Below are 27,733 nucleotides of genomic sequence, written 5' to 3'. Positions count from 1 at the left end.
CATCGCTGGCTGTCAGAATGGTGCCCGATAAATGGTGTGGGTTATATAGACAACTGGCGGATGTTCTGGGGTAGGCCTGGGCTTTTGAAGAGGGACGGTATTCACCCCTCGCGGGCTGGTGTCGACCTCCTGTCTAAAAGCATAGCTCGTAGTCTACAGGCAAATTGCTGCCTAACTAGAGCCAAGTCCAGGCGGCAGGCAAACGGGCATAACCGACCGCCTGCTAGTCGCTTAGAGTCGTCACCTAGGGTTCATTTCATTGAGACTGTGTCTGCTCCCCGCATCTTTAATCATGGAGAACTATTCCACCATGGATTATGCCATAATAACTTAATTAAAATCACAATGAATCCATCACTAGAAAACAGTTTTGATGCAAAATTTAAACTTAAACTTGGACTTCTGAATATAAGATCACTGGCTCCTAAAGCACTATTAATAAATGAAATAATTACTGAGTTTAGTCTTGGTGCCATATGCCTTACTGAGACCTGGCTTAAACCGGATGAATTCATGGCACTAAATGAATCTACTCCAGCGGAATACAGTTATAAGCATAACCCTCAACCAAATCACAAAGGTGGTGGTGTTGCTACAATTTTTCAGTCCAACTTAGGAGTGTCTGAGAAATATGGTGTGAGTTTCAGCACATTTGAAACTCTTGTTCTTAGCCTTGCTGGCTCATCTCTGTAGTTCTTCACCCCAAATCACCATTGTTATTGTGTATGGACCGCCTGGACCGTACAGTGATTTTCTTAAGGAATTTGCTGATTTTTTAACAAACCTGGTGGTCAGTACTGACAAAGCCGTTATTGTGGGTGATTTTAACATTCATATGGAGAAGGATAGTGATCTTTTAAAAATAGCGTTTGCAGCTATTCTTGACTCTGTAGGTGTATGTCAGAATGTAGTCGGGCCTACTCATCTCTGCAACCATACCCTTGATTTGATCATTAGTCATGGCATCCTGGTGGAACATGTGTCTATTATGCCACAGAGTCCTCTGCTCTCAGATCATTACTTGTTAACATTTGAAATCCAGTATAGCCTTAATCTAGGGTTAGATGGTGGTCATGGGGTGTTGGGTGATGAGGCCTGAGGCTGAATACCGAATCTTGTTGCTATGACATGAACACTGGCCGAGTAGGAAAACTTTGACTGAAATGCATTGAAGTCAATGGGAGAGAATGAGGGATGAAAGACGAGTGCGGGTTAGATGGTGGACATGGGGTGTTGGGTGATGAGGTCTGCGGTTGAATACCGAGTCATGTTGCTGTGGCATGAACACTGGCCAATTGGAAAAACTTTGACTGAAATAGGCAGGAGCTTTGCTTCTGTTTATTGGGCTATTCACTGCAATGAAAAAAAGATCGATGCATATTACTATTCACATGGTTGGTTAGGTATAGGCTAATGCTAGTAAAAAGTTGGCATTCAATGCATTCCTATGGGATTTTTAGTGTGTTTGATCGTGATTAGTGTCGCCATGGTAACGCATTCTGTAAAGAAAAGTAATAGCACACCTCACACCATAAAGGACTCACTTCTGATATATAGATTGTCTGGGTGCATGCTACAGTACGATCCGCATTAATTACCGAAATTCATGGAATAATAATAATAATAATAATAATAAATAACGTTTTTTTTTTCAAATTTGAGAGAGAATTGCATACAATCCGTAACGTGTACCGAGACAAACGATATGTCAGTCCGTCTGTCTAAGCAAGCCCTACAAATTGGCACCATACTGAGCTCCGTCCATTTCATATTTGGAAAAAGTAGTTTACTAGGTGAAGAGTAATATGGGCCTCTTCAGTGAAATGAAGAGGCCCATAATAGTAATAAAGTTTTTTTTCGACTTTGAGAGGGGATTGCACGCAAACCGTAAGGTGCACCGAGACAAGCTATATGTCAGTCCATCCGGCTAGGCAAGCCTTATGACCTGGCGGCGAAATCATCTCTGTTCATTTCAATGGCTAAGTGCAAATTCGGAAAATGTAGTTTACTAGGTGAAGAGTAATATGGGCCTCTTCATTGAAATGAATAGGCCCATAATTATGGGTTTTGTCTTGATTCAGCAGGTACTTGTTTACAAGCATATTAAATCACAGAGAAGATACACTATCAGTATTGGGCAGTTTAGAAACAGTATCATTTCTTTCTAAGTATAACAATAGACTGACGGGTCTCCAAAGAAAGTTCTTTCTTTCTGGCCATTTTGAGCCTGTAAACAAACAAACAGCTGCTGATGCTTCAGATACTAAAGTAACCTAAAAAGTTCCACGCTCCTTTTTTTGCTCCCTTATTCTCGGTACAGCAGGTTTCAGCTGTGCAACACAATTGCAAAAAGGGTTTTCTGATAACCAGTTAGCCTTATAAAATTATTAACTTGGATTAGCAGCCATACCAGGAGACTGACAGGTGCTGATAATAGGCCTCTATGCAAAAATGTAGATGTGCATAACATTGTTTGTGAATTGCATGGAAATGTGTTTTTCTTTGGAAAACAAAGAAATTTGCAAGTGATCCCAAACTTTTGAGCAGTAATGTGTATCTTATCTTCATACCCCTGAGTATGAGAACCTGAGTACTTGTTTCTTTCTGTATAAATAGACTCAATAAACAATACATTTTATTCATAACTGTCTATGTATGTTTAATTTACATATTGATTTAAAAACCAAAGTGACATAAATAAATAAATAAATAAATACATAGTACTGTAACCATAGTTTTAAGCTGTTTATGAAATACATCAATATCAAGACAACGAAGATGATGGGTGAATGTGACTACAAAAAATGGAGAAAATTGTTCATGCTTTTTTGGAAACATGCTTCAAAATGATTCGCATTTCAACCTAACTTGAAAAAAATATAACAGAGATTTTTCAGTGCCGTGGAGTGTCTCTTCACTTTGCAAAAAATTGCTTCGATTTCATTGGCTGCCACTGTGTTATGGTTATACATGACCAGCCCCCGCGCAGGTGTCGGGGATTCCTTTCATTAGCAGGTGCACTCTGCTCGTCGGGGGTGTGACAGTGATGCACATTCCCCAGGGGCAGTCAGTATGTTTACTTGCACACTAAGACGATCGAATTATTGTGTTAGACTGACTAAAACTGGATCTTTAAAGTACATGGAGTAATAATAGACACTTCCATTGATCCCCGTCGGGAAATTGTCTTTTTACGCCTCCCTCAACTTGCTCTATGTAGACCAGTGGTTCTCAAAGTCGGTCCCCGGGCCCCACTGCCCAGCTTGTTCTGTTGCTATCCCTGCCCCACGCACAAGTCCCAGCTGTCTTTCAGCTTCTGATTGACTGTACACACCTGATCCAGGTAATCAGCAGTGTGTAGGGCAGGGATAGCTGGAAAACAAGCAGGGCAGTGGGGCCTAAGGACCGAGTTTAAGAACTACTGATGCAGACGAAGCCATCTGTGAAGGGCACCCACCTGTTGGGGCACCCAGGGAGCTAATAGTCTTGCTCAAGGAGCCACAAATGTGCTGAGGTTGGGTTTGAACCAGTGAAACCTTTTGATTACTGGCACACAGGATTAGCCCACTGAGCCACATGCTATCCTGTGGGGGAATATGTTGACTGCAATCGTACTAATTCAAATTTCTCTTAGTCAGACTAAGACACTCAGATAATGCAAATGGGAGTCGATTTGCTCCTGCATGTATACGTTCAGTCGGACTCAAACTGGCCTAGGCACTCTGCACATGCTCCACAGTTTCCTCCCCGAGGTTTGACCCGGAAATAACAGAAGAAGCCGGTACACACAAGAAGCTTGGAGCATAGCAGTACATTATACAAAATACTTTCTTGTTATTCCATCCGGATCTTGGTGTATCAGTTCTTCCGGCCAGATTGCAATTAAAGCTTGTCTCACTTCACATTTCCACACATCCATCATTATTCATTTTATTATTATTTTTTTATATCTCTGACGTAAGAGGTCAACCGGAAAAAGCCCAATACTGACAAGCTGAAAGGAGCCATATCGCCACCTACTGTAGCAGAGTTGGATATATTTTGGTTAATAAATCAATTCCCTTCCTGTGCCTGTATATTAGGACAAAGGACAGTAGTCCAATAAAATGGCCTAGTCAAGCAATAACTGTAGCTCTACTTAACTGTGCAGATAAACGTGCTGACTGTACAGTGACCAGCAGGGGGTGCTAATCTCCCAGAAAGCAGCTCATTTGGAGCATTACAGTTTAGGACCATGAGAGTGTGAGGACAGCGGGTTCAGCTCAATATGCCTTTAGTCCTGATGACAAATATATCCTGACATCTTGGTTCTCCACCCTGATAATTACGGGTAAAGTATAAAGCTAAAGCTATAAAGCCATGTCAACAAACTGATGAAGCTTCCTAGCATTCAAATATTGTATTTTATTAGGGTTGTTCCCTACACAGAAGCCACCAGTGATTAAATCTGCAGCACGTCTGTGGTGTGAGTGGGATTGTGGGATGGCTCGGTCCTGACTTGCAGGCTGCTGGAGGAGCTGGTGCAGAAGGAGGAGTACCAGCGGGTGCTGAGGCTCCAGCAGAGGGCACACGACCTGGAGCTGATGCCAGTCAAGAGCTGGTCAATCGGTAAACACACACACAGGTAGAGTGACGTGACACACAGGACTCACATGTAGGCAGAACCTCCCACAGCGTCCAACACTGATGTAACCAAACCCTCCAGCACATGAGCTTCTCCTCCCCACCACAGACATCCACCCACCCTCCATGTTTCAGATCCCAGCTGATGCGGAGCCTGAGAAGGAGCTGACTGATTGGCTGAAGGAGCTGGCTGTGGTTGCAAACACCACAGAGAAGATAAGTATGATAGAGTGGCCAGCTGGGATGCGGTATGGGCGTGGTGCAGCGTGGGAAGCCTTCTGGAGGACCTGGAGCGCTACTCACACTGTGAGTCAGTGGGCAGCAGGTGGAGTAGTGATTAGTGCACTAGGTCTACAGTCAGAAGGATAAGGTTCACAGCTCAGAAGATCAGACCTGTATCAATGAGCTGTATACTTAACTCAGCGATGTTGGAGTGTGTGACTGTCTAGAGCAGGAGAAAAGGGTTTATATGTTGTGATTGAGACCTGCACCCCTCTGTCTAGCTGTTCCACATCCGTCCCAAGGAGCAAAACTCAGACTGCCTGCCCTGTCATCTCTCTGCTGCAGTTTGTGATGGAGGACTACACTCTGAATGACATCCTCAACGACATCACCAAGGAGGACCTGCGGTTTCTACGGCTACGGTGATCCATGTTCCCACTGTGTGTGTCTGTGCTGAGGAGCTGTGAGTGTGTGTGTGGGTCTGTGCTGTGTGAGTGTGTTTCAGCAGGCTGATCCCCAGTGCAGACTGTTATAAACCTACATCTGCGGCCCATGGGAGGTCTGGGTAGAGCAGAGGGGGAGTCCTCTGCCAGACCTGGAGGGCCATCCAGAGGCACCGTGGGTGGGAGCAGAGGAAGCAGCTGAGGGCCAGCAGTGTGATAGATAGCAGAGCTGAATGGATCATGTGCTACAGCGCCCCCCACAGGACTGTGGACCGAAAAGCTGGACACTCCCACTCGCACACAGGAGTGCAGCAGCTTTATTTGCACACATGGATACACACTGTCTGCTTTGCTAAATGCTAAGGATTCAGTCTCTGTGTTTCTGCTGTGACCTTCTTGGTGAAAAGGGCACACGACTCAAAATGCAACCTCTGCTGAAGGGGGGAGGTCAGAGTTTGGCAGCTTTCACTTTCAACACAATTTTTATAACATTATACTTTAATCAGACTAAACTCATAAAGTCACACTCCTGATAGGATGTGCTACTCTCAGGTGGCAGAAGGGGGAGCCAAACCCCAGTCTGCTACGACCTCTCGTCCCTCTTGAACCCACGCCCAGTGGCTGCTTCTCTGCAAACCAGAGGGGGCAGCTGACATGAGGTCAGCGCAAACAGGAAGTTCACTGTGGAACCATGTGACTTTATAAGGAGGCTGTGTTTCTGTGAGGGGAGGGGCCTCCCTGGACAGCACCACCTAGTGGACAGACCAACGCACTTGGTGACCCAGGATGAATCACATGTGCCTTTCTTGTAGGAACTGTCTGTTGTCTGAGTCTCTGTCTCTGCAGTTTCCTCTCAGCTCCATTTTGAGTTGTTATTGTTTATTACCTCATAAGAACATAAGAACATAAGAACTATACAAACGAGAGGAGGCCATTCGGCCCATCAAGCTCGCTTGGGGAGAACTAAACTAATAGCTCAGAGTCGTTAAAATCTTATCTAGAGAAACTTTTAACGTCATCCTTAGCTTCCAATGCAACCATCCTTTCGACATTTCTTTTAGCTCGTCTAATATCATTTTTTAACTCAGTCTGTAGACTTAGATATTCCTGCTTAATTCTGTCATCGTCAGTTATTTTCCATTGCTGGAACAAAGCCCTTTTCCTCCTTACTTTATGCTTTATTTCCCTAGTAAACCACCTAGGTTGCAATTTCCTAGATTTATTCTTGCTGGAAACAGGTATGAAGTCCTCTTGCACTTGCAATAATGTGCTTTTAAAAAATTCCCAGGCCTCTTCAACAGTTTTGTTATTTAACTCATGCCCCCCCACAGCCCCATCAGTGTTTGTACGGCCTGCACATGTGGACCTTTCTGTGTCCACTGTGACACGGCGCCTCCCTCACGCCCCCCCACAGCCCCATCAGTGTTTGTACGGCCTGCACATGTGGACCTTTCTGTGTCCACTGTGACACGGCGCCTCCCTCACGCCCCCCCACAGCCCCATCAGTGTTTGTACGGCCTGCACATGTGGACCTTTCTGTGTCCATTGTGACACAGCGCCTCCCTCACGCCCCCCCACAGCCCCATCAGTGTTTGTACGGCCTGCACATGTGGACCTTTCGGTGTCCACTGTGACACGGCTCCTCCCTCACGCCCCCCCACAGCCCCATCAGTGTTTGTACGGCCTGCACATGTGGACCTTTCTGTGTCCACTGTGACACGGCGCCTCCCTCATGCCCCCTGCTGGTTTATCACAGCACCCTCGCCTCTCCTGCTCTTCAGTCACCGCTGCTAGTTGTGGGTGATCTTTAAAAATCCTTTGTACCGAGTTCTCTCCACCCGCCCATCTTCCAAACTCTCTTAGCCGGTGCTGGGTCACAGGGAGCCTGGAACCGATCCCACCGCTAAACGCTGCTGTATTTCTGCGGGACTGTCTCTGCAGGCGGCAGCAAACTGGACCATGTGACCCGTGGCTTAGCGGATAGTGGAGAGGGGGCAGTGGCTGAGGGTAGCCTGCGGGCTCCAGAGGTCAAATGCAGGCTCTCTCCCCCCCAGGGTGTGATCTTCGGGCTGATTTTAGAGTACCCTATGTAGGTCAGTGGGTTCGGACGCTGTGCCTGTCATCGGAAAGTCCCTCAGCACAGTGATGTCACCATGGGGCCCCTGAGCAAGGCCCTTAACACTAACTGCAAATGCACTTTGCTTTGGATTAAAGCTTCTGCTAAATAAATAAATAGGGGGCGGCATGGTGGTGCAGTGGTTAGCACTGTTGCCTCACACCTCTGGGTCCCAGGTTCGAGTCTCCGCCTGGGTCACACGTGTGTGGAATTTGCATGTTCTCCCCATGTCGTCGTGGGGTTTCCTCCGCGTTCTCCGGTTTCCCCCCACAGTCCAAAGACATGCTGAGGCTAATTGGAGTTGCTAAACTGCCCATAGGAGTGCATGTGTGAGTGAATGGTGTGTGAGTGTGCCCTGCGATGGGCTGGCCCCCCATCCTGGGTTGTTCCCTGCCTCGTGCCCATTGCTTCCAGGATAGGCTCCGGACTCAGTAGGATAAGCGGTTTGGAAAATGGATGGATGGATTTAATAAAAACCTCCCTATCATGTATATTTTGCTTATATAGCCAGATACAGGGGTTGACCTCAGCGGTGCATCTGAAAAGCTTCTCCCAGAGCGCAGGGAGAATCTGGGCCTGGAGCCTTAAAAAGGAGCCTGACTTCCTGACTTCCTGTGCACTGGTACAAACAGCCTACAGATACTGGCTACTGCACCCAGTCAGTCAGGGGGGATTGTTGGGGGGGGGTATTTTAGCCTTAGACTGCTGCTGATTGGTTATTCAAAAGAACGTGGAAGGAAGTGGCTCTGAAAGATAATTAACAGCCTTCTGTCGTCCTCAAGAGGCAGATTTAACATTCTGATAGAGAGTGAGAGACTGCTACCCCAAACAACGATCTTACAGAGAATCACATGATGGTTCTGATCCAGTTCTGAATGAGGCTCAGGGTCTCTCCTTGTTAGTATGGAGCTTTTCCTTCCAAACTGTGCTCTGGAAATGTCCTGCTGACGTGAGAAACATGAGGGAGCCCCTGACCACATGCACAAACGGGAGCCTGAGGAAACTGAACCAACATCGGAAGGTTGTCAGTTCAGGTCCCATAGTCGACAGACTGATCTCACCATTAGGCTAGGCGAGTAAGACCCCAAACCCCAATTGGTCCAGGGCCTGACTGACCATGATTTCTCCAATATGTGTAACTTTACATAAATGTTTCTGCTGTATAAATATATGTAAATGATCTGATTGGTCAGTTTCTCTCGTTTCTTCTAATTGGTCAGTTGGAATCCTAATAATATTCCACTGTTACTTTCATTCTGAAGAAATGAAGGGGGCACCTCCCTTACCCTCCCAGTTCCCTGATGGAAAACAAATTGCCGGGGGGGGGGGGGGGGAACGATGGTTCAAAGCAGAACAGAGCATTTTATTTTTAAATACAGGATGATCCTGTAATATGCAGATGGCAGCTCTATAATCATGCAGTCTGTGCACTCTGTCCATTCCTATTACTGTGCTGGAATGCTGCTATGTCCTTATTGGTCAAAGGTACACATCCATCCATCCTTACGTCTATCCATCCATCCATCCATTAATCTATCCATCCATCTATCCATTGCCGGGGCAGCTGGACTCTGTTCACCACAGAGATTCACACTAAATACAGAAATGAGCAGCAGGTCACAGAGGAAGTGAATGAATTTATTATTACTGTATTATTATGGCTTGTGTTACTCCAGCTTACCTACAAATTGGACTTAATGACAGACTTAGGGATCAGATCTCATTTGTATCCTGGGGACTCTGTAGTTCAGAACTTAGGTTCTGCTCAGAGAGCTTTACTGGTGTCCTGCTGACAGAAATCAGCTCCTCTGGGATTCATGTGAAGATCCTGTTTGTTTTATTAAAGCTACAGTGGAGAGAGCAGACATTCTAGTGTAGCTTTGACCCAGAGACCTGTGGCCCCATCATCACCATGGAAACAAGACCCACAACCGCACCCTGCAGACGTTCAGAGTGAAGCTGCTGAATCACCTCCAGCGTGTGACAGACTTTCCATCAGCCGTTATTAACCTCAGTCACAGAGAGACCTGACAGTGCACCAGAGACACAGGCCACAGTTTGCTCCTAAATCAGTAAGCAGATGATTTAAAAGGCCCTGGTAAGTTTCTAAGCAGCTCCAGAGGGCCAGAGGTGGGGTTTCCTTATTTAGAGAAGCCTGTGATTGTCTGAGTATAAGAGATTTTACATCAGAGGCTGTAGCAGGTGTGGATCTTACCCAAACGTGCAGATGAGCCCCACACTATGCTGTCTGTGGAATGAACAGAGCTGTAATCTGCATTATACTCTTTCATCTCATTTAAACAGACCGGAACTTTCTCAGGCACAAACCTCCCTGTATCCACAGCCCCATGGACCAGCCCGCCCCCAGAACCCCACAAACACGGGTACGAGAGAGTCCACTGGACCCACAGAGATTGTGTTCAGAGATCCTAAGTTAGCAGTTGTTGTGTTATGCTAAACTGTCAGTGCTGTGCTGTTCACTCACTTCCTCTGTGACCTGCTGTTTATTTCTGTATTTAGTGTGAATCTCTGTGGTGAACAGAGTCCAGCATTAAGGGACCAGCAGACAGTTCAGTGTAAACTGCTCCTGCTTTAATGTCCGGTTTATACCAGAGCAGAGCTGTAAGTGTGAGACGTCATTTAGTTCAGACTTTTAACTTACAGGCTTCAGAATCAATATTTTCTGTTGTCATCAGTGAACATCAGGCTGTACTGAGTATTTCCCAATTATTTTTTTCTTGTCTAATATTTGATTTCCTAAAACTTAAAAATCTGTTACTCCAACGAAATGTTTTTCAGGCTCGTATTCATTTGTAAGTACCAATTAATTTTTCATTTCATTGTTTATTTCCAGTGTTTGTGATATTTATCAACTCCAAGTGTTATATTACCTGTGATTCTGTCTTTAATCGCACAAACAGTTTTATTAAACATACCACAGGCATATATGTGTATTTGTATTTGTGTGTGATGTACAAAAATGACTGTGAGAATAACACAGAACTGTTTTAATACAGAGATGTTTACAGTCTTATCACAAGTTTTTGTGTTTTTGCTTGAGTCTGTCACAGATTTACACTGAAAGGATGTTTTATCCCTCAGTAAAATGCGCTTCTGATTGACGCAATAAAATACTGCTTTTAATGCACCGTTGTCTTTGAAGAGTGAGTTTTACAAAAAAACATCGAGAGGACAAAGATATAAATGCTATTAGTTGAGGCTTTTGCTCTTTTACTGGGTGTCCTACAGCCGGAAGGGCAACCTGGGTAATAATGTATATGGTACAAAACCTTTAATAGAATATGAACAAACAGAGATGTGATGTGAGACAGAAACAGCCCCAGAGCATATCGTACGTTTGCAAAAGGTTTTTACTAAACCTGTGAAGCATTTGTTTTATATACTGACACACAAAAGAAAGGAAAAACAGAGAGAGAGAGACATCAAACAGGAGGCGACTCAGGAGCGAACAGCACAATCATTTAAAATGATGCTTTTAATCTGGTTTTATAATAATAATAGACACTTTTATTGTCCCTGTAGGGAAATTGCCTTTATGCCTCCCACAACTTGCTCTTTTTTCATAGAGTAAGCCGTCTGCGAAGGGCTGCCACCCGTAGCGGCGCCCAGGGAGCTGGGAGTTAAGGGCCTTGCTCAAGGACCCACAGTCTGAGGTGGGGTTTGAAGCTGCGACCTTCTGATGACAGGCGCACAGGCTTAGCCCACAGAGCCACACGCTGCTCCCATTTTTTGTTGGGCAAACTCAAAAGGAATAATATAATCAGTACACTTTTTTATAACAAAAACTAAGCATTTTGGTGAAAGAAAACTTATTTCCTTGAAACATGTTTTCTTGGTTTAGTTGCTAAAGGGCGTATGAAACATACTGATACACGTTACTGATACACGTTACTGATACTTCTTAAAGTCATTTCCAAAGTTTTGACATCAAATTAGATAAGAAAACAAAATATTCATTGCACCTGTATTTCACTGCAAATTACTATAAAAATATTTCTTCCTTCCAATTAGAAATTCTTAAGTAAATGATTACCATAGTACATTGAGTTTGCCCAACATTTTAATAATTAATCGTAGTATCACATCTAAATCATAAGGAAATGCTGTACTTCTGGACCAACCAATATCAGTTAAACAGCCAACACCAGTTAATGGATGTAATTGCACAGCTACGTCAGCCCAATGTGTCACTGTCATACATAAACAAATATATTAGACAAACAGCTTAATTGAGCAAATGATAAACTTCTTATTCACCCAATTAGCCTATTTAATTTGGGCAAACTCAAAAGGAATAATACAATCAGTACACTTTTTTTATAACAAAAACTAAGCATTCTGGTGAAAGAAAACTTATTTCCTTGAAACATGTTTACTTCCTTATAACATTGTACCTCCATTAATAGTTAAAAAATATACAACAATTCAAGTAGCCTTAGAACATTTAAAAAATAAATTGACAAAGTGCCGTGTCACTGAAAAGAAAGATTCAACTCAATTCTTGGTGATACATAAATGAATTATGTTGATATAATGTAAACGCATTTATGTAAAGCAACGGCACAAATTAAATGAAGACAGCATGGTGTTTATATTAGTCCACACCTATCAGCATTAAATTTATCACCGTCATGTGAAAAACTGTGATCAGTATAGACCATACAGCCTTTCCTCTTTTTGTGTTAAATTTTTGTCAGATTTTTTGTCATTGTTCTTAATAGCTTGGGAACTGTGAGCGAAACAAAAACTTGCCTTAGTTGTGATTTATGTTACTTGACAGCAGTTGGCTTTGCTCTGTTTGGGGGGGGGGGGGGGTGTGGAGCACAAAGGCTCATCTACGTAAAAACAGGATTCATTAGCTTCTTTTTCTGATGGGCTCCAACCCTTTAATAGAATCTTTCTGGATTCTTTCAGACTGGCACACCAAGTAGCTACAGTACTGCTAAAGACAATGAGCTAATTAGCGTAAACCAATCGATTCAGACAATCCAAAAAATATCAAATAATAAATGGAGGTACTCTGTGGTTAGTTGCCTCACACCTCTGGGACCCAGGTTCGAGTCTCCGCCTGGGTCACATGTGTGTGGAGTTTGCATGTTCTCCCCATGTCATCGTGGGGTTTCCTCCGGGTACTCCGGTTTCCCCCCACAGTCCAAAGACATGCTGAGGCTAATTGGAGTTGCTAAATTGCCCATAGGAGTGCATGCGTGAGTGACTGATGTGTGAGTGTGCCCTGCGATGGGCTGGCCCCCCATCCTGGGTTGTTCCCTGCCTCGTGCCCATTGCTTCCGGGATAGGCTCCAGTAGGGTCTGATGGGCCAGCCCATCGCAGGGCACACTCACACATCATTCACGCACACCTACAGGCAATTTAGCAAGTCCAATTAGCCTCAGCATGTTTTTGGACTGTGGGGGGAAACCGGAGTACCCGGAGGAAACCCCATGACGACATGGGGAGAACATGCAAACTCCACACACATGTGACCCAGGCAGAGACTCGAACCCGGGTGAGCAAGGTAAATATTGAACATAATAAGATGATGGTCAGAGATAATACTGGACTGAGGCAATAGAGTCACATTATCTACATCAAGACCAAACGATAGGATTAAATCCAGGGTATGACCACAGTTATGGGTAGGCCCAATTACATTTTGAGTGATACCCATAGAGCCTAGTATATTAATAAAGGCTATTGTCAGGGGATCATGTCCATTATCTACATAAATATTAAAATCCCCCACGATTATTGCTCTCTCAGTTGAAGTAACTAGGTCTGAAAGGAATTCTGCAAATTCAGCTAAGAATTCCGAATAAGGACCCGGTGGACGATAAATTATAACGAGGGGGAGAGACAGAGTTTTAGTTTTTGAACAGGTGCTTGAGATTTTGAGGAACAATAATTCAAATGATTTCAATTAAAATCGTGACTTCTGCATTATTGGTAGTGTTTTTTCATAAATTGACACAACAACTCCCCCTTTACCATTGAGTCGGGGTCTGTGCTCATAACTATATCCTGGAGGTGTCGCCTCATTTAAGGCTGTATACTCATTAGGTTTTACCCATGTCTCTGTTAGACAGAGTATGTTTTAGACGTGGTCAGAAATAATTTCATTTAGGATAAGTGCCTTAGTCGTTAGTGATCTAGTATTTAGTAATCCTATTTTTAGCTTAGTGGTGCAGGTGGTCTGTATCAGCTGTTCTAACTTAATACAAATTAAGTCTGAAAGGGATGCTTTTTGCAGTATATGTGTCCTATTTTTGGTTTGGGGCACAGATACAATGTCAATATGGTGGTACCTAGGTGACAACTGCGGCCTGGCCTTGGCTCCAGTTTGTCAAAGGCCGCCTAAACCTGTACCTGCATAAAGGCTAGCTGCTAAGTTCATTGAAATACAGGCAACACCCTCCCACGAGGGGTGGATACCATCTTGGCTCAAAAGACCAGGCTTCCCCTCGAAAGTGGACCAGTTATCTACAAAACTTATGCTATTTTCTGACCCTCGGCTTCACTTCCCCGGATTCTCAGACCTCCCGCTTCTTGCTCGGACTACATCTCCGGATTGACTTTCACTGCCCGGTGTTCTATAAACTCCCAATCCAGCAAAGATTCACTATTCTCCGTCTGTCCTACAAGAAGTAGCTGAACTACACCTAGAAATTTGGTTGATGTCACTAGATGCCTTCATGTGCTAATTTGCATATCAATGACAGCATTACGTTGCGTTCACATTCAACCAAGTGTCACCAAATTGTGTTCGTTCTAACTCTCCTATTTCTTTTACTCTGTGCCCAATACTCATATAGGCTATTATATATTAACAAAATATTTGATTTATTATTATCTATATGATTTATGTTTATTCGTATTATTTACCACTGGAAAAACACAGGAAAATCACAGGCTATAAACATACACACAAAACCATTTAAAGTTGCAGTTACCTTTTAATCTATGTGCATATATAGTTGCAAAAATGTATTTGCAAAAAAAAACAAAGCTTGGCTGATGTAGAGTCATATGAAAAAACCCATTAAATATTCAGGTCTTTATTAAGGAATATCAACATATCAGAATTAAATCTTCTTTCAAATTATATCCGTAGATAAAGGTGATGTAACTGCATCATTTATACCAAAACAAGAAACAAATTCACTTATTTACGAAAATAAATTAACTAAGATACTAAGGATTCCACTGAGGAAAAAGTTAGGACACCCTCACATTCATCGCTATTTAATATTCGTATAATTAGATTCAGGTGGCACCATATCAGGTTAAGATGATTAGAACATTGTTCTAGGCTGTCCTAGCAAGTTCAGTCCAAGAACAGACCGCAAAGTGCTGAAAGAAGTCTCCAAAAATCCTAAAATGTCATCACGGGTGATGCAGGAAGCTCTTGCCACAGTTGATGTCAAGGAACATGCATCTACCATCAGAAAGAGACGCACAAGTTTGATTTACAGTGGAGATGTGCAAGGGGGGCGGCATGGTGGTGCAGTGGTTAGCACTGTTGCCTCACACCTCTGGGACCTGGGTTCGAGTCTCCGCCTGGGTTACATGTGTGTGGAGTTTGCATGTTCTCCCCATGTCGTCGTGGGGTTTCCTCCGGGTACTCCGGTTTCCCCCCACAGTCCAAAAACATGCTGAGGCTAATTGGACTTGCTAAATTGCCTGTAGGTGTGCATGTGTGAGTGAATGGTGTGTGAGTGTGCCCTGCGATGGGCTGGCCCCCCATCCTGGCTTGTTCCCTGCCTCGTGCCCATTGCTTCCGGGATACGCTCTGGACCCCCCGCGACCCAGTAGGATAAGCGTTTTGGAAAATGGATGATTGGATTATATTGTATTCATATAATATGCCATGGTGCAATACATGAATGGATTAATAGCTCTAAAACCAAATCTGACAGACATGTCCTGCAAAATGTACTCTGATATAGTTACCTACACAGAGTTCACTAAAGACTAATAGTAATAGCAGGAAATTAAGAAGGAGAATGGTAACAGTAAGAATAATCAGTTCTCCCCAAACGAGCTCGATGAGCTGAATGGCCTTCTCTCGTTTGTAAATTTCTTATGTTCTTATGTAAGACATAAAGGACGTCACCCTGGCTGCATGAATACCAAGCCTCCTCTTCATTTTACTGAATTAATGTATATCTGTCTGTACAGCTGCTTCACTCATTAGCTGCTCTGTGAAGCGCTCAGTTACAGCAGCACTGTAGTTTAATGATCCCCCGCATCTGGTCTGATAATACACGCTTTGATTTTGCTTGGATTTACCCACAAAAGTTCAAATTCCATCGGATTTAAACACAACAAAGCCCCTTTTCCCTCTGGCTGGTATTAAATCCCAAAAATTGATGATAATAGTAGGAAATTAAGGAGGACAATGGTAACAGTAAGAATAATCAGTTATCAGCATCTGAGAGAGCTCTCTGTCTGATATTACTGCCTTTTCACTATTATCTATGATAGTGACCCCCCCCCCACCTTGTGGACTGAAGCTGTGCATGCAGACAGTGCAGAGGTGCAGCATGTCGGAGTTCAGGCCGCTCAGCTCGGCTAAGGAAACCACCTGAATGCTTTTGACACTAAATGTAACAATGATAATACTAATAATAATAATACAGCCAACAAATACACTAAGTATTCTAATCATTCACTGTTCTGTTGAAACAAAAGGATGCAGAGATGTTTCCTCAGTCCACACAGCAAATGTGTGTTAAATTAACACAACATGGTGTTTATGCATCCAAATGTTACATTTATCATGTTACAGAGGGCAGTGACTGCGGTTTTAATTGTGTTAATCTTTATTAACTCTGATAATGTTCAGTTACATCACTGTGACTCCACATATTCCCAGATTACAAGCCCATGTGGGTGGCACACAGGTATGAAACGGGTGGCCCCTATCTGCCCCATTTTACTGTGCACTCGAGAGCTCATTTGGGCAGCCTGCTGTGGTGTTTCATTAGCCCACCGTCATGAGCAGTATGTATGTTATGGCCTTATTTCTTTTTGCACGATCTTTATGTCAGTTCAGCTAGATTGACCAGAGAACTGTGCTCATGTGGGCTGAACAGACACTTTTTCTTTCCGACTCTTACTTTATCTGTGCACCAAAATTGGGACTGAGTTAGACGAAGGACATCGAAAGGTTTTGTTATTCATTTCTTTTTCTAAGCCTAAGATAGTTTTCTTGTAACAGGATAAAAGTCAGCCATCTGAGCCCCCTTACAGGGTATAAAATGGTATAAAATGTATGTTACCACTCTTGGGGAACACCAGTACTCCTTGGCACAGATTATAAAGCTTGTTAAACTGTATACCATTTAGCAAGGCTGAGAGAAGATGAGAGCTCCCCTAGTGGTGATAGAAGTGCATTTCCCTAAAGCAGATATAATGGGTGTTGGCCTCATTGCTTTTAGACTACAACTTGAGATAGAACAAATCAAATCATTTTACTCATTTAATATTCAGGTTTTTTTAAGCTCAATTTTTAGAAACCCATCACGATCAAGGATGGTATGGCACAGATATTTGTCTCTACCATATGTTATTGGTAGTTGTTCTTCAGGCTCCTTTGGGTTGTCTGAGATATTTGATGTATGTCAGTTGGCTCCATTCCTTAAGTGGTACAGTGGTTTTTATGCAAAAAGTATCTGGAAGGAAGCTTCTCAATAGATGAAGTACATCTAGTCCTGATGGTTTTCTGGGGAGAAAGAACTTGGAGGAAAAACAGTCAACAGTCAGATGTGTTTTTCTTCCCACACTATTTATTTCAGCTATGGTCTCTGAACCTTATGAGCTCACTCAAACAGGTTAAAGCCTCCTACCCAGCCACTAACTAGCACACAAGAGAGTGGACACAATTAGCAGCAAACTTTGTATCTGGGTTTTTTTTATACTCTTGCCCTACTCAACACCATTGTGGTGGATTAATATAAAACATCAGCTATACAACGCACTGGTTATAATATGCAAATAAAAATGCAGCACCACTGGTCTATAGGGGAGTGGGCGGTTCCAGGAGCTGCACAGTAAAGGGCGTCACAGCTCTCCTAACACCTCTCTGTGTATATTACCCATCAGCCAAGGTCACAAGGCCAGGACTGGTACATCAAAAAATGTTTAGTCACGGGGACTAAACTCTCTACGGTGTCAACTGAACACTATAAGAGTTAATAAAGCTTAACACTGTAAAAACAACATTCACTGCACTCTGTAGAGTGTTAAATTTAACACCGACTGGTATGGACACATATAACCACCATACTGTGTTAATTTAACACTGGCACATTTTCTGTGCAGTATGAGATCAATAAAAAGGTAGCCAGTAAAACGTGGCCGTCTCATACACCACAGTACCTTAATGCAGAAGTTGCATCATCACCGCCACTACACTTTGTAACTTACTTCAGCCATTATTAATATCATATTTACTCTGTTTTCTGTGTCTCCAGGTTGCAGTGCTGCTCTGGTGACCCAGGCTGAGGACCCGGGGGTGATAGAGGTCCAGCCTGGAGGAGCAGCCACTCTGCCTTGTGGGATCCCCGTGAATACGGAGGTTTCCTGGTATTCTCTGCAGTCAGACCACATACCAGCCAAAGTCATAATCCTGGAACGCAAATCAAGGATAATGACCACTGTTTACATTAGAAATGAATTTACAGGGAGGCTGACTCCCGTCAATAACTCCACACACAGTCTGCAGCTGAAGAACATCACTGAGACAGATCTGCTGATCTACTGCTGCATCCAAACCACAGGTGCAAAGTTTGGAAACTGTACAAAGCTGAAATTCACAGGTAATGTAACAGCGAGTGATTCAGATTAAGGTCACTGGATTGTCTGTGACTAATCACATAGTTATTATGACATCTTACATCAGAATTACGTATATACCAAATATTAAAATTACACTGGTGCCAATATGGAATTTTTAGAGTACATATGAGAACTATGTCATATATCTATGAGTAATATTGTGGCGTTACTGAGGGAGGAAGTAGCGAGGGAATACGGAAATGGACAACCCGACTACGCCACTCTGGGAATTGCACCCAGAGAATTAGAATACCGGAGTTCAAAACCCACTCCAATATAAAAGGACACAGATTCGTGATCACCATAGGGGAGACGCGAAGACCATAAACACTCCCTTTATTAGGCTGCTGTTAATTAACACTCCAAATAAAAACACAAAGAAACCAAACAGCAAATTACTAAACCAAAATCACAGCACAAATAATACAAATCAAATCATGTTTAAAACACTCCAATCACACGACAAAAGAGGAAACCCAAACCAGGCAGCTGTTATCGGAGGGGAATGGGAGGCATACAGTCAGACAACACTCCAAGGGGTCCCGCAGTACATGACGTAAGTACATCCACCCAAGGGGTGGGCTAAAAAAAGCAACGCGACCACGCAGCACGGTATCGCCCGACACGGATCCACACCGCCCAGCACCAAGCCTTCCCAACGACGCCCCCCCAATTTACATCCAATCAATGCAACACATTAATACTTAAAACCAATTAAAACATGAAACAAAACATAAAACATCCGGGCAAAACAGCAGCAATTGTAGTGACTTAGTATCCCGTCGATGGTCTGGCTCACGTCGGTCCGGGACACTCCAAGTCGTGATCCACTACAAATACAAACAGTATTAGGTATGCCCCTACTACCCAAACGTTGGTAAAAGGAGACGAGACATACCTGGCAGATTACACGCGGTAAAAGTTGGAAAACCTTAAAAGCGGAAGCAACTGCAAGCTGCTAGATTTACCAAGCCCTTGCAACTGTAAGGAAGATACCAAAGCACATTACAACCACCCATACAGCAAGCAAACGACCCCGTCCACTGATGCCCTACCTGCAGCGTTGGATATAGCCACAACTTCCGGAAAAGGAGATACTGGCGCACGGAGAGTCACGTCACCGCTTACAAATCAGTCACACACGCAACCACAACCGGGTCCTATATACACGCGCTGGCTGCAACAATTAAGCAATCAGGTTAATGAAATTACCGTGCCCCAACCAGATTGCACCCTCCAGCTCCACCTCATTACAATATGTAGGTTAAGAACATGTATTACAGGCAATGCATGATTATAACAGAGATCACTGCTTATCACCCTAAAAGTGATGATGATTATACTCTGTTTACAGACCATCCTGGAGGCCAGTCCACTCCCCACCCTCTCCAGTGCACGACTCTTCAGCCCAAGACCCAGAACCCAGATCACCTGCATTGTTTCATCCTGATTTGTTTCATCCTTCTCCTCTGCCTCATCTTCTTGGCCTGCTATGTTTATTACAAAGGTCAGACATGTGTGATGTCACTGTGTTTTGTGTTCCCTGTCTGTTTTGTCCTTTTGTGTCTCATTCATCCCCAGACTGGGCCGTAGCAGGTGTGCAGTCTGTCAGGTACAGACACTATACACTTCCTGTGGGCTGTGTGTTAATACACTGTGATACAGTGTAACTCTGACTTTCTTCCTTAGCTAAAGGCCAGTGGGGCTCAGTGGGTCACACCTGCAGGACTGCTGAGCAGTGAAAGTGCCAAAGTTACACACAGTATCAGCTGCCTTAGTGTTAATCTTTACTCTAAATATTAGTAATTTAGAAATATTCAGGCAAACATTAGCTGTGGCTGGAAATATTTTGTCTGACCATCATACTTGTGTGTTTCCTGTTTTTTAAAACCTCAAACCTGAAGCCAGTCTCTCTCTAACACAAGCGTGTCCCTCATGCAAGGTGCAGTGAGACAGTGTCACAGAGAAGTATATTGGCCTGGATGGTGCCAACTGTTTGGTTGTTGTACTGTAACCAGCAGTGCAGAGTAAACAACTTAAACCCACCTCGGCTGTGATCCCAGTGCTCTGACCGGTACCTTCTGAGAACACTGCCTTATCCTGAACCACAAATTAATTAGTCCACCTAATCCTCCCCCACAGCCCCCCCTTCGGGGTCCATGGCTGGCATGGCTCACAAACTGCCAACACTCAGATTCAGGTAACCACTTTACAGTGGGGTCTTCAGTAAATAGTGGAGAGGATTTACATATAAGAAACACTCCGAGATGTACTGCATATACATTCTTGTGCTTATAATCTACCAGAACTACATTGCCCAGTCTAATCTTATAATCTCACACAAAGATAAATGACTGGTTATCTGATAATACTGCACTTTAACATCTTAGACATGCACCCCTTCACGATCCAGGTCGGTTCAGCCGTCTTGTAGTAGACAAATACACCCCATTGGTTCTTGCATGGTGTTTCATGGAAGGTGCAGCTCAGCCTCAGATTCAGGCAGGATCTCATCAATGACGTCTATCTTGCCGTTGGTTTCTGCACTGGTCCACTTGCTGCTCCAGATGGTCCTCCCACCACCTTTGACATAGCAGCTATCATTGGTTGCTGAGACTGTGCTTTGCCCACTAGGGTGCGGAACAAAGGGACTAAGCAGGAAAAGATTAGTAACAGAGCAAGAATAATCAGAGCTAATAAGCAAAGCACCATCATAATGGTTGGTATCCCAAACCTCGGTATCACCTCTCTGACCAGGAATGTCACCACTGTCACTGCCCACATGTCCTTGGACAGTATTGCCTCCACCTATCTGCTGAACCAGCATGTATCCTAATTCTTCCAGGGTTTCTGCACACAGGCTTAAGACACATTTTCACTGCATTAGCTGTTTTCACTGTACCTGCTGTGCAAGATGTATTTCATATTTGCCCAAGATGAATAAGACCTCGGTATTCCTATTGGAATTATTCAAATCAATGTGTCCAGTTGCTCACTGTGCCCTGCTGCCGTTTTACTGTTATGAAAAAAAAACCACATCAAGCCTGGGTAACTTCAGCATTTTTATTACAGGTTTGTAAAATGCATGTATGAAATAAATGGTGGTACAGCTCAGTTTTGTTCATGCATTATTTTGTATTTTCAAAATGTCTTTATTATAAACTGCACAGCATGTGTCACTGCGAGCAACTGTCAGTAAGAAGCCTTTAATCTGGGCAAGAAATGCAGTGTTTGTACAGTAGGTCTTAATGAAAGAGTGACAGTTTCATAGGGCTTTAAACTGAAAAATGCACAGTGAAATATCTGAGATATCAAACAGCATACGACTCAAAATTTAACAATTTTTATTTAAATGAACAGTTTCATTTCAGAGCCAATGGCCATGTGACCAAGAGCATTTGAATTATTACCGTTATCTTAGTAAAATGAAAGGCTGAAAACGTCATTGAAGCCTTCGATTTAGCACACACAGTGCCCTCTACAGGACTCTGTCCAAACTGCATCCCTTATCTAAGGTGGCCAGATCCTGCATATAAGTAGCCGGCTTCAGCACTGTCTGACTGCTGGGAAGATGCCAGGCAGAAATCTCCAGGTTATTGTGTATGACGTATGTCACATGAGTAATGTGCCCAAAAACCATCTCATTGGAGCTGTCATCTAATACAACACAGCATATATAGCCAATATATTAATAAATCTGATGTTTCACAGGACAGCATGTTGGTACAGTGGTTAGAGCTGCTGCCTCACAGCAAGACGGTCCTGGGTTTGGTCCTGAGTCCTTTTTGTCTTGAGTTTGCACACTCTCCCCGTGTTCGTATGGGTTTGACGAGGGTTCTGGTTTCCTCCCACGGTCCAAAAGCATGCAGTGCAGGTTGATTGGAGAGTCTAAATCGGCCCTGTGAGTGAGTGTGCTCTGTGGTGTGTTGACACCTGCCCAGGGTTGGTTCCCGCCTCTGCCCCTTGTTCCTGGGATTGGCTACAGTCCCCCCTGTCACCCCAGTTGGGATTAAGTGCTTACGGTGATGGATGGATGTTTCTCCTATTATACATTGACCTACACTAGCTGTATGCAGATGCGGTGTCCCAGCTTATTTGATGCATAAGATAACCTAATAAAGAATTTGCTGCCTTCAAACCCAGTCTTTGGCTGTTTTTCCGCCACAGAACTGAGATTAAGGGAACAAGAAAGATCAGGGTGTGATACTGACACTTCCATGTCTCACTCTCAGCAACGTGGGGAAGCAGATAAAAAGGCAAACAGGATGCTGGTCCCAAAGTCACCGTGCTCCTCCATGTCCACCTTGTCGGCACCTTTGTCTGCTCCCTCGCTCTCCGACGCCGGACCGAAGTGCGTCTGAAGCTCCAGGCCAGGAAGCAGACAGGAAGCAGACAGGAAGCAGACAGGAAACAGCGTTACTCAGTCGTCTGCGTTTCCACGGGGAGCTTCACATCGGAGCCCCGTGTTGAGTGTCATGGTACAGTCCGATCGTAACGAGCTGCCAAATTCCCATTTTATAAAAATCATCTTTAAAGTTTTAGATCTTAATTGCAATAACGCAGACAATTGATAGTGGTGACACATTTTCTGCATGAGTCTGGTCTGAAAGCACAGGAAACAAGCTCCCACTGATCAAACAATGCAAATGAAACTGCATTGCCATGACTATAGGCTGTTTCCTTGCTGCTGCAGCCAGCAGGGGGAGCTCTGGTTATGTTTGGGTGACGTAGCACTACCAAGGGCCTTGGAGTGTTGCTGCTGCTCCTGTCTGCTGAGGCACACCGGGACACCACTCCCCATAATACTCAGGTACTGGCCGTCAGCTGACTCAGACAGACACCCAGACAGACGCCGCCTGCACGGCACGCCGGATGATGTTGTCCATGGCGAACATCCAGTGGGGCTTGATGTGACGGTTCCTCAGGACCTTGTTCACCTGAGGAGAGCAGAGTTGCTGTTCCTCATCCCTGAACCTGTACCCTATAGGAATGTCCTTTACAAAGCCTATGCAGTCTCCCTGGACCTCCTGCCCCTCTGCTACTTACTGACATCTCTATACATTGTCATTTTCATCTGGAACTCCTCCACAGGGTTTAGCTTTGAATCCTGCCCCAGCCCTTCCTATATGTAGCTGTCATGTTCTCCCGCTGGCTGTAGGTTCGAGTCCCACCCCAGCCCTGCCTATATATAGCTGTCATGTTCTCCCTCTGGCTGTAGATTCGAGTCCCACCCCAGCCCTGCCTATATGTAGCTGTCATGTTCTCCCCCTGGCTGTAGGTTCAAGTCCCACCCCAGCCCTGCCTATATGTAGCTGCCATGCTCTCCCGCTGGCTGTAGGTTCGAGTCCCACCCTAGCCCTGCCCGTATGTAGTTGCCATGTTCTTCCACTGGGTGCTTTGTTTCCCTTTACCTTTGGGTTCCTGAACTGTGTGTGACTGTTTTAAGTGATTGACATGGTGAGCTTGGTTCCCGCGGTTATGGGGGATGAATAGATGGGTAATTAATCGCGTCCCATCACATCAATCTCCCACTGACCTCTGGTGCATCCGAGGCAAAGTCTCCAGCAGAGGACGCACCACCTGGAGCTGATGCCAATCTAGAGCCGGCCTTTTGGTAAACACACACACAGGTAGAGCAAGAGGCTGGAACATGACAGGACACACATGTAGCCAGAACCTCCCACAGCAGCCAAACTGACACCAACACTGATGTAACCAAACCCTCCAGCACATGAGCCTCTCTTCCCCACCACAGACATCCACCCACCCTCTGTATTTCACATCCCAGTTGATGTGGAGCCTGTCAAGGAGCTGACTGATTGGCTGAAGTAGCTCGCTGTGGATGCAGGCACCATAGAAAAGGCAAATATGCTAGAATAGCCTGCTGGGATGCGGCCTGAGCGTGTTGCAGAATGGGAAGCCTTCTGGAGAACCTGGAGCGCTACTTGCACCATGGGCCAGTGGGCAGCAGGTGGCGTGGTGATTAGTGCACTGGATCTATAGTAAAAAGAATCAGGTTTAAAGTTCAGAACGTCAAACCTGTATCCATGAGCTATATATTTAACCCAGCAACGCTGGAATGTGTGACTGTCTAGAGCAGGAGAAAAGGGTTTATATGTTATGATTGAGACCTGCACCCCTCTCTCTGGCTGTTCTGCGTCCGTCCTGAGGAGCAGAGCTCAGACTGCCTGCCCTGTCATCTCTCTGCTGCAGTTTGTGATGGAGGACTACACTCTGAATGACATCCTCAACGACATCACCAAGGAGGACCTGCGGTTTCTACGGCTACGGTGAGCCATGTTCCCGCTGTGTCTGTGCTGAGGAGCTGTGAGTGTATGTGTGGGTCTGTGCTGTGTGAGTGTGTCTCAGCAGGCTGATCCCCAGTGCAGACTGTTATAAACCTACATCTGCGGCCCATGGGGGGTCTGGGTGGAGCAGAGGGGGAGTCCTCTGCCAGATCTGGAGGGCCATCCAGAGGCACCGTGGGCGGGAGCAGAGGAAGCAGCTGAGGGCCGGCGAAGTGACAGACGGCTGAGCTGAATGTCCCATGTGCACCAGCGCCCTGCGTAGGATTGTGGACCGAAAAGCCGGACATACAAGAGTGCAGAAGCTTTATTTACGCACATGGACACACACTGTCTGCATTCAGTCTACAAGTTTTTGCTGTGACCTTCTTGGCAAAAAGGGCACAGGACTCTTCAAAATGCAACCTCTGCTAAAAGAGAGAGGTCAGAGTTTGGCAGCTTTTACACTGTGCACAATTTTTAAAACATTCTTTGATCGAACTCAACTCATAAAGATGGTCCTGATAGGATGTGCTACTCTCAGGAGCCAGAAGGGGGAGCCAAAGCCCAGCATGCTATGTCCTCTAGTCCCTCTTCAAGCCACACCCACTGGCTCCTTCTCTGCAAACCAGAGGGGGCAGCTTACATGAGGTCAGGGCAAACAGGAAGCTCACTGTGGAACCATGTGACTTTATAAGGAGGCTGTGTTTCTGTGAGAGGGGAGGGGCCTCCCTGGATAGCACCACCTAGTGGACAGACCAATGCACTTGGTGACCCAGGATGACTCACATGTGCCTTCCTTGTATTAATTGTCTGTTTTTGAAAATGTTCTCAGAGTTTCTGTCACTGCAGAAATTACTAATCTGAAGGATAGTAAGGGTCTTATAATTGTAAACGACATTGATATAGTAAATGAATTCAATGATAGTTTTGCACGGGTATTCACTGTTGAGGACCTTAGTAATTTACCAGTTATTACCTATCCAGCATCGTCTATAGCTAATATATATATAACTGAAGCAGATGTTTTGCAAAGCCTAGCTAAGCTCAAAATAAATAAATCACAGGGCCCTGATGGCATCTTACCTATAGTGTTAAAAAAGATGAGGGATATTATTTGCCGACCCTTAACTTTACTTTTTCAAAAATCCTTATCTGAAGGTATGGTACCTTCTGATTGGAAGCACGCCTTCATAACGCCTATTTTCAAAAAAGGGGATAGAAGTAATTTGTCTAACTATAGGCCGATCAGTCTAACTTGTATAACTGGTAAAGTTATGGAGGCTATAATCAAAGAGAAAATGGTAGATTACCTGTACTCCAATAACATTTTGCGGGATAGCCAGCATGGATTTAGGAGAGGTAGATCCTGTTTAACGAATCTGTTGGAGTAGGAGGAAGCTACTCAGGAAGTTGATGATAAGAAGGCCTATGATGTGATCTACTTAGATTTCCAAAAGGCTTTTGATGTTGTCCCTCACAAGAGGCTCCTACTTAAACTCAAAGTGACAGGTATTTTAGGTACCGTAGCGACTTGGATTGATAACTGGTTAACAGATAGGAAACAGCGAGTAGTTATAAGAGGCACAATGTCACAGTGGGCTTGCGTTCATAGTGGGGTACCGCAGGGTTCGATTTTAGGACCACTATTGTTCCTAATTTACATAAATGATATGGATACCAATATATACAGTAAACTGGTGAAATTTGCAGATGACACCAAGGTGGGTGGTGTAGCAGATACTGAATTAGCGGCTCAGCAGCTACAGCGGGATCTTGATTTAATTAGTGACTGGGCCGATACCTGGCAGATGAAATTTAACGTCGATAAATGTAAGGTACTCCATCTAGGAAGCAGAAATATAAAGTACAGGTATTTCATGGGTGTCACTGAAATAAAGGTAGCTGATCATGAGAAAGACCTTGGTGTGTATGTTGATGCTTCCATGTCCCATTCTCGCCAGTGTGGGGAAGCAATAAAAAAGGCCAATAGGATGTTGGGGTATATCTCCAGGTATGTGGAGTATAAGTCAAGGGAGGTAATGCTAAGATTATACAATTCCTTGGTGAGACCTCACCTAGAATATTGTGTGCAGGTTTGGTCACCATATCTTAAAAAGGACACTGTGGCCTTAGAAAAGGTGCAGCGTAGGGCCAGAAAAATGATTCCTGGTCTTAGAGGAATGTCATACGAGGAACGTTTACTTGAGCTAAATCTGTTCAGTCTCAAGCAAAGGAGACTGAGAGGGGACATGATCCAGGTATATAAGATTATAACAGGTTTGGATGCTGTTCAACCAAATAGTTACTTCAGCATTAGTTTAAATACACAAACTTGTGACCATAGGTGGAAATTAGCGGGAGAACATTTCAAGCTGGATTTAAGGAAGCACTTCTTTACACAGCGTGTAGTCAGAGTATGGAATAGCCTTCCTGATAATGTAGTGCAAGCTGAATCCTTGGGTTCCTTTAAATCAGAGCTAGATAAGATTTTAACGACTCTGAGCTATTAGTTTACTTCTCCCCAAGTGAGCTTGATGAGCCGAATGGCCTCCTCTCGTTTGTATAGTTCTTATGTACTTATGTTCTTATATGCAGTTTCCTGTCAGCTCCGTTTCAAGTTGCTGTTTTTGACTTCATGCCCCCCACCCCCCGAATGGCCCTGTCTGTGTTTTTACAGTATTGTGCATGAACGAGTTCAAAAGAACACGTTCATTGAACACGTTCATATTTCAGTGAACTTTGAACTGAACGCAACTTATTAGTAAATCAAGAACTTGAACGTGAATTTTATGTGTGATGAACGGCGTAGACGTCGTTCACTGTTAGAATGCAATTAAACATCGGGATTTATTTTCACCTGATGAGTCGAGTGACAAGGTCGGCTCACACATTTAAACAGCATGTTACGTTGTCACTCAAGCACTAGCGAAGAGCTCCTCCACTCGAAAAATAAAATGCACAGGCTGACTCTCGCTCAGCGCTTATGTGCAGTGCATCTTGGGTAACGTAGTGTAAAGCCAAGGACAGTCAAATCTAATGTCTTTAGCTTCACACTACGTTTCCCATAATGCACACACACACATCTCAAAGGGCACAGCCTTGGCAACGCATGAGCGCGAAGCGAACTGCTGCAGCAGTAACCATGGCAAGCGCAGAGGAGGAAAGCTCAACCACCAGTGTAGCT

The 27,733-nt window shown here is 44.4% G+C and overlaps 1 protein-coding gene across 2 annotated transcripts in view; it reads left to right on the top strand.

The window, feature by feature from the left end:
• map3k15 (mitogen-activated protein kinase kinase kinase 15) overlaps window positions 1-24,584 on the top strand; it is a 258,410-nt gene extending 233,826 nt beyond the window's left edge. The window contains exon 30 of one of the 2 annotated variants that reach the window (XM_049009995.1): window positions 24,476-24,584. In XM_049009995.1, the coding sequence (XP_048865952.1) occupies window positions 24,476-24,556 (81 nt within the window). In that variant the 3' untranslated portion in view covers window positions 24,557-24,584. Of the gene's footprint in view, window positions 1-5,190; window positions 5,288-24,475 lie in introns of those variants that run through there. The other variant, XM_049009996.1, reaches the window with a different exon arrangement.
• The last annotated feature ends 3,149 nt before the right edge of the window (window positions 24,585-27,733 follow it).

This window comes from Brienomyrus brachyistius, chromosome 4, assembly GCF_023856365.1.
Source record: "Brienomyrus brachyistius isolate T26 chromosome 4, BBRACH_0.4, whole genome shotgun sequence".
Taxonomy (NCBI): domain Eukaryota; kingdom Metazoa; phylum Chordata; class Actinopteri; order Osteoglossiformes; family Mormyridae; genus Brienomyrus; species Brienomyrus brachyistius.
Note: the sequence above shows the minus strand (reverse complement) of the source record. Positions and strands in the feature narration are given on the sequence as shown.